We start from the raw sequence: 7,800 nt of genomic DNA, 5'->3' as shown, positions 1-7,800 counted from the left end.
GAAAATAATTTAAGAATCAATTTGTGAGAATGGTATTTTTTTTTTTTTTTTAGGATGAAAGGGTATTTTGGTAATCTCACAGTGCAATTAAATTTGCTAAGGTTGTTGCATGTATTTAATTTTAATATTAAAATTAAATTAGTGAGATTATATTTAAATATATCTTTGTATATATTTAAGTGAATTATTATTATTAATTAAATATTAATATATTATTATATATTAATTGATTTTAATTATAATAATAATAATTAATTAAAATACCATAAAGGGTGTGTTTGGTTGCAAGGGTAAACTAGGCTTGAAGTATTCTAATCCTTGAATGGATATACTTTATACAGATTTTGTTTTTAAACATGTAAACGGTATAATCTATACTCGGATGTTGGCAAAGAAAGGTAATTGATTTATCGATTGAATTTTTGTTTTTCCGCTGCGTATGGTACATTGATTACTAACATGCAGTGCATCAAACTCAGCTATCATGGCTTTGATCCAAAGAGGGTGCTAAAGCGCATCAGCAACAAAGGAAGGTTCTTAATGAATTTCAGGAAGAACATAATTGATGAGAGCTTTTGTTTTCTGTCTAGTTGTCATGGGATGGATATTTTGAGTAGAAGGGTTAGATGGTGGAAGAGAGGATGGAGGTGCTGTAGTATGATAACCCCAAAGATCAAACTCCAGTTGAAATGAGAGAGGTTGCGGGGAAGTGTTGATAGGTATTATGGAGGTAATAGGATTTAGAGCAGGAGACGTAGTGGAGGATAATGAAAATCGAGAGGAATCTGACATAGGCTGTTTTAGAGAAGAAATGTCAACTGGAATTTTCCAAGACTAAGAAAACTGCGGACAGTTTATGGTTTCAGTGGGCATAGGTGTAAAAGCGAAATCATGAGCAAAAGGGAAGACTTCCTCATTAAACTTTACACTCTGAACAGTGTAGACCTTGCCATGAGCATTAAGACCCAAATATCCCTTATGATGTGAGCTATACCCCAAAAGAACACATTGCTCAGAATGGAAGGCAAACTTATGTTTTGGTTGTGTCTGATTAAAGGAAAACATTGGCACCCAAAGATCCAAATAGCCTGGTAGTTCAGGCACTTGTGCAGAAGCCCTTGAAAAGGAGTTTGATTATGTAGAACCACTATAGGTAGCCTGTTAATTAGATACACAGCCATGTGAAATGCAAACCACTAATATTCAAGTGGCATGGAAGCTTGGGCCAACAATGTTAATCCCTTTTCAGTCACATGCCTATGTTTGCATTCTACTTTACCATTTTCTTTGTGTGTGTGAGGGCATGGATGCCTAAAATGTACCCCTTGTTGAGCAAAATATACGACTAAAGAATGAAACTCTCCACCCCAATCTGATTGCAATGTCTTTATCTTTTTGTCAAATTGCTGAGTAACTAGTTGTACGAATTGTTGTATTATATTGTTAACTTCAGATTTGAGCTTCATTGGATAGATCCACGAGTACCTAGTGTAGTCATCAACCAAGAGTAAGTAATATCTATAACTAGTAGCTGAACTAAAAGGGGTAGGTCCCCAAACATCTACAAAAACAAGCTCAAAGGGCGTATTTGTTTGAGAGTTGGAAGAAGGAAAATGACCTTGATGAAGCTTCCCATACTGACATGCTTCACAAAAACTAATTCTATTTAAGCTATGATCTTTAACATTCAAATTTGTAACAAGAGTTTTAAGTACAAAAGAATGAGGATGATCAAGTCTTCTATGCCACAACTCTCCCACTTTATCAATAGCTGAATGTAAAGATTCATTATTTGTTGTAGTAGTAACTGGACATGAAGTACTAGGATGAGATGAGTTATTCAAATTTGCAGTCGTAGATGTAGTAGACTTTGAACTGATGGAGGAGTCTGCTGAATAAAGGAACACTTGAGAGACTTGCAGTTGTGGAGATAATGTTGTAGAGGACTCAGCTTTTTTATTGTGGAAGTCAGTTAGAATGTCGAGCTGATAAGTCCATTATGTACATAGCCTTTAAATAGAATCACCTGTGATGTCTTGTCCTTAACAACACATTCATCCACAAAAAATTCAACAGCCACATTATTGTCACGTATAATCTTTGAAATACTTAGAAGATTTTTTGTTACTTTAGGTACACATAGAATATTTTTAAGTTGCAAAGACTTGTTTTTGCAAGAAGAAGGAAAAAGAGTCAAACCTGTGTGAGAAATGTCAAGACATTGACCATAGCCCACTTGAAGATACTCTGAACCATTGTATTGATTTTTGAAGGAAAGATTCTGTAAATTTGGGGTGATATGGTAAGTTGCTCTTGAATCAATATACCAAGTAGGATTTGCTATGGTGAATGGAGTGGCTGTTTGAGATGTTGATTTTTCAGCTGAGTGGCTTTTCATTTGTGTTTCTCCTGAAGGTTCATAAGGTGACTATGTTTGATCAGCATGAAAGGTTGAATAGGTGTACTAAGGCTGATTTGCTAGTGCTAAGTTTTGAAGCTGTACTGGATTGTGACTTATACGTGTGGAGATATAAGGAAACTGATTTGGAACATGGCTGGCATATGGATGTTGTGTGCTTACAAAATAGGCTTGAGCAGGAGGTGTCATTTGTGCAGATTGATGTGTCATATTGTAGTCCATTCCAAAGTGAGGTTTATGATTTTGATTCCCTTAAAAATTAGTGTCAAACCGATGGTAACATTGAAGGGCCATGTGACCAGTTTTCCAACACAATTGACAAAATAATCTTGGCTTATAAAAATTCCTGCCTCTGCCTTTGCCAAAACTTGGATTATAATTCCGGAAATTTTGACCAATTTGATAGGTGTTTTTGTGTTCATTTTGGTTTGGAGGTAGAGATTGAGTGAGATGTTGTGTTGGTTACTCTAAGCTATTTTGTAGTGGCATGTTTTGGGATGAAGAAAATGAATGTTTAGTTGCTAGGAATGCAGCAACTTCATGAAAGCCTATATAGGCTGTGTGTTGTTTTTCTAACCTTCATGTTTGTGCAGTAGGAATTGAGCTTCTTGTAGAGATACTTCACTACTCTTTGACATTAAAGTTGCTACCATGACATCATATTCAGGGCCAAGGCCATCAAGGATATATAATAGCAAGTCTTCATCATTTATGGTTACTCTAGTGGCAGTAAGAAAACCAGCGATCTCTTTCATCTTTAATACTTATTCGTTTATGCTAGAATTCTCTTTCTTAGTGGTTTGCAACCGGTTTCTTAAGTGCAACACTCTAGCTTTAGAATCAGTCAAGAAATGCATCTCTAGGGTATGCCATATATCATAGGCTGTCTCCAATTTGCTACATGCCTAAACATATAGTTTCGGATATGGATGAGATTAACCAGCTAAATAGAAATTGATCTATTTTCTTCCACATGATATGTTTAGAATTGATTACTTTCTTAGATTCATCGGTTGATGACGAAATAAAGGAAGAGGGACACGATTTCTCACCTGTGACAAAGCTTTCTAACTCATAAGCTTTCAGAACTGGGAAGACTTGAGACTTCCAATACGTGTAGTTCCTCTCTCATGGCTTCACAGTGATGGTGGGGAAGGTGTTGTTCAGAGCTTTGGATGAGAAAGAGTTTGTCATTTTCTCAATCAAAGCAAGACCGGAAGGTGAAGGCGTACTTGGATTTGCAACTGATGTGTGTCAAGGCAGCTCTGATACCATGCCAAATTTTCAACACAGTAGAGAGAGAAAGAGGTGAGAAAAGTGTGAGAAGAGGAAGAAGAAAACATATCACTATTATATTTTCATTTTCTCATACTGTAAACAGGAAATATTACAGAATTTATAATGTAGAATATTCTTCTCCACCGTTCGATCATTAACTAACTAAGTATATAAAGAGTTTTGGTTCGTTTGATCTACAACTTGCGTTTCCACTTGCATGCTAACTTGTGTCTGGTTTTGCAACTTGTAGTGCAAGTTGTTTTCCACTTGCATGCCGTTAGAAGATGATAAAGGAGTGAACAAAGTTGGCGTCAATTTGGCTTTGAGCTTGCACTGTATATAGTTTCTGCGGTTTGGATCTTTTTGCTAAAGTGAAGCTTGACCTTTTTTGGTTAACTCCTGGAATGTTTGTGAAATATGTGAGAGTGTGGTTATATGGTTATATGGTAACAATTTAACAAGTCCCATTCCAGATTGTATTGGGAATTGTTGCAATCTGCAAGTGCTTTATTTGAATGACAACAAAGTTGTGGGAATTTTGCGGCGGGAATGAATTAAAATACTATTTTAAGTTTGGAATGAATTAAATAATTATGAAACTCTTTACTAAATGACTATAACTTAAACGCTATAAGTTTATCGTTTAAGTGATGTAAACTTATCTATAAGCTTATCTCTTAAACGATATGTTTAAATCGCTTAAGTGATACTGCAGTTGAAACTTCGTGACTATTTAATTCATTCCAAACATGAGATGGTGTTTTAATGATGTGCTTCGAATTTGGCAGAGAGTCTAAACAGTCTTGAAAACCTTGTTTATTTGGATGTTAGCAATAAAAGCCTTGAGAGTAGAATCACTCTAGGTTCTAGCAAATGCAAGATAACAAGAATAAAACACCTCAATTTTGATATTTGAAATCAATCAAATCTTCCCAATTGATATGTCTAAGGGAAATTTAAACAAATCAAAGAATAAACTACAAAAATTTATTTATTCTACAAAATATGTACCGACTGATATACTGTTTCGTCCAAAATTATTACTGGAACTTCTAAACTGACATAATTCTTGGCTTAGTTAATTAATAATGAACATAATAATTAAACTATATGTTGTTGCTGCACAACCAAGACTGAACATTTCCCAGTTAAATCTTTTGAAGCAAGCAAGTCTCCCATAATTCCAATCTCTGGAAACTCACTCCATTCTTTGAGTCCTGAAGTTTGTGGATCTTCTATGTTGTATCTTCTCCCAACAATGATTAGATCAAATTCGTCAACCATTGAATGAACAATGTTTACTGTTTCAGGCCCGTCGTTTACGACGTGCTTAATGTAGTTGATACGATCATTACTCTTAACATTCTGCAGAACCTCAGAATCAAGAATTATTTCCCAGTCTACTTCGCCGTCATCACTCTTGGCAATAAATTGTGCTACTGTAAGCCTAACTTTGGTGTTCCTAGCCATTCTTTTAGCTAGTGTCAACGCCTCACGGTCATCGTTGCCGCCAAAGAACAGCATAGCAACCTCAGAGTATGATTCTGCTGGAGCAGCCGAAAAGATGGGTCGTCTTATGTTGCCATGATCGATGAGGATTCCTACGGAACAAGGAGCTTTTTCTAGGACTCTTTGATTTAGATTCCTGACGGTGGTGTCTTCGGATTGGACTGAGCCATCAATATACCATGTTCTGTGAAATGGAAGGATGATAAGAGAGGCAAGCTTGTCAAGTGCAAGAGTACAAATATCATCATGCATGAACTCTGGTGGTGAGATAGCTGTGAAGGCATTCAATGTTACAGCTCCCCAATGATTTCCCTCAAATTTCTTGAAGGAAAGGATGACATTTTCGGAGTACCAGTAACCAGTGAGGCTTTTACTTCTCTTTTGATGGGAAAGGAAAATTGGGCCATCAAATCCACTAAGCTTGACAAGGTGAAGCACACTAACAGCTAAAGGGGTTTCTTTTGTGGGATATGAGATGTTCAACATGTTGATGACTGATGTGACATTGTTTGGAACATGAATGCAAGTAATAATTTGTAGTTCTGCATCAAGCTTGGCATCCATAATTTTCCTTATTTGATAGCCGGCATATTTCCGTGAAGGATCATACAATTTTCTCACCAAAACAGGCACAATGCTTCCGCTGATTGTGACAAAAATGAGTCCTGCATGGAATACTTCTGGAGACAAAACCTGCATTTGATAATAAGAATAAGCAGAATTGTTACTACCTTGATTTGATTGAATAAAAAATTAAGTTTTAGATTAGCTTTCAAGGTTGATTAAATACCTTTCCATCACTCATTAATGTATAGGCAGCTAACTCAATAATTCCTTTGGCGCTCAATATGAGAGCAAGAGCAAACGCATCAGGTTTATGCATTTTCTTATACAACAATGGCCCCAAACATGACAGAAATTTCATTAATAAAGTCACGGTAGAAATAATTGCATGCTCTTTTACCATTTCGTTACTGAAATCTAGACTTAACTTCCGTAATCTCATGGCACATGTTGTGACAAATACTGGAACAAAAAAACCTGAACCCATAGTGTCAAATTTCTCCACCAGAGCAGATCCTAATGGGGGTCCATGAGGGACAGCCAGACCAAGAGCATAAATCACCAACAGGGGTTTATTCTTATTAAAAACTTCAGGAATAAGCCTCATACTGCACAGTAACACTATAATTATTGCATAAATGCAAGTTTGGTTTACCTGTCGCCCTTTAGGAGTTAATTTCACAACCAAAAGCATTGCTGGTCGGAGCACAACCATAACGATAATAATGAAGAAAAATATAGGTACTAGTTTAGGAGAAAGGGATGTAGGAATTCCTTGAATTGTTCCTAAAGTAGCAGAAGCACTAATTACACAAATAAAACTAAGAAAGTCAGCAATAATAGCGGTTGAGTGTGCTAGTCTACCAAGTTCTGAGTTAAGGATTTTCAGTTCTGTTAGAAGGCAATGAATGACTGGAAAAGATGTGATATAAAACAATGGTGAAATATACAAGATTCTGGTGAATTCTTTCTGGTTGTTGCTCATCATTACTGTGCTTGACATGGCGTATATCATCGGTGGGAAGATCGATATTAAAGCCAGATAACAAGCCTTTGATCCCACCCTGGTTACCATGCTTATGTCCATTTTCACTCCACTCAGAAACACAAAAAATGTATAGCCAAACTCCCCTAAGGTGCCAAGCAATTGTACAGTTTCTTGAGACATCAGAATATCTGACCATTGTTTTGGAAGTACTGCTTCAGATAATAATACACCAGCCTTGTTTAGAACAAATTAAAGGAGAAATGCAAATTAGTAGCTCAAACAAAGAATAATAAATGGAAAATTTTATTGAAATTCCTGAGATTTTAACATACAATGATCTGGGAGGTCATGACTGGTAGGCCTAAATGTTTGAGCATAGAATGAAAGCCTTGAGTGAGGACAATGATCAAAACTATGATCAACTGAATTCTTGGAGACGCATAATCAAGCCACCTATAATTTGTATCATCAAATTCCCTCAACAAACCAGCAGAGCTGATCCTTGGAGGAAGTATAACACAACTCTCAATTGGGTATCTTTGTTGGCTTGTAACATTTTTCATATTCGAGTATCGAAAACAAAAGAAGAAAGAATATAATCTAGAACAGAAGAGAAGAGAGAAAGTCTCCGCAATGAAGAAGTTGTTTGCATTGGAATTGAATGAATGAATGAAGAATGTGGATTGAAAGAGTAGATAAAAAGGAAGGGCTCAAAAGCTGGAAACAGTTTCGGGTTTTGTTTATTTTAAACATCTAGTTATTCCCAGCTGTGAAATCCGGTTTTTCACAACACCAACCATAATCAATTGACCAAACTGTATGAAGTTGGTGCCTGCACAAACAAGATCTACTGTTAATTTGTTATACTAACTTCACATTGGAACTCAGGTGTCAACTTCTGCTATTTCATCTAACCATATTTTTTCACGACTCTTTTAAGCTTGACTTTTCTGTTACAAAATTAATGATTCTCATCTTATTATTGCCAACTTCTGCAACAAATTTTTTGGCATCTTAGTTGTTTATTGGCTTGCTTAATATA

The 7,800-nt window shown here is 36.0% G+C and overlaps 1 protein-coding gene across 1 annotated transcript; it reads right to left on the bottom strand.

Moving 5' to 3' along the window:
• Positions 1-4,798: 4,798 nt before the first annotated feature.
• LOC116144729 (cation/H(+) antiporter 4-like) lies at positions 4,799-7,321 on the bottom strand. The gene is made up of 3 exons (XM_031430166.1): positions 7,091-7,321; positions 5,997-6,992; positions 4,799-5,899 (listed from the first exon to the last, which is right to left on the bottom strand). The coding sequence occupies exons 1-3, from the start codon at positions 7,319-7,321 to the stop codon at positions 4,799-4,801; spliced, it is 2,328 nt and encodes a 775-aa protein (XP_031286026.1).
• Between the last annotated feature and the right edge of the window lie 479 nt (positions 7,322-7,800).

The sequence above is a fragment of the Pistacia vera genome, unplaced genomic scaffold, assembly GCF_008641045.1.
Source record: "Pistacia vera cultivar Batoury unplaced genomic scaffold, PisVer_v2 Contig454, whole genome shotgun sequence".
Taxonomy (NCBI): domain Eukaryota; kingdom Viridiplantae; phylum Streptophyta; class Magnoliopsida; order Sapindales; family Anacardiaceae; genus Pistacia; species Pistacia vera.
The sequence above is the reverse complement of the archived record's forward strand: the minus strand, read 5'-3'. Positions and strand labels throughout refer to the sequence as shown.

Coding starts and splice junctions, on each gene's coding strand:
- LOC116144729 (XM_031430166.1), bottom strand. CDS start 7,321: ATGAAAAATGTTACAAGCCAACAAAGATACCCAATTGAGAGTTGTGTT. Junction 6,993..7,090: donor TCATGACCTCCCAGATCATT/GTATGTTAAAAT, acceptor GTTCTAAACAAG/GCTGGTGTATTATTATCTGA. Junction 5,900..5,996: donor CATTAATGAGTGATGGAAAG/GTATTTAATCAA, acceptor TATCAAATGCAG/GTTTTGTCTCCAGAAGTATT.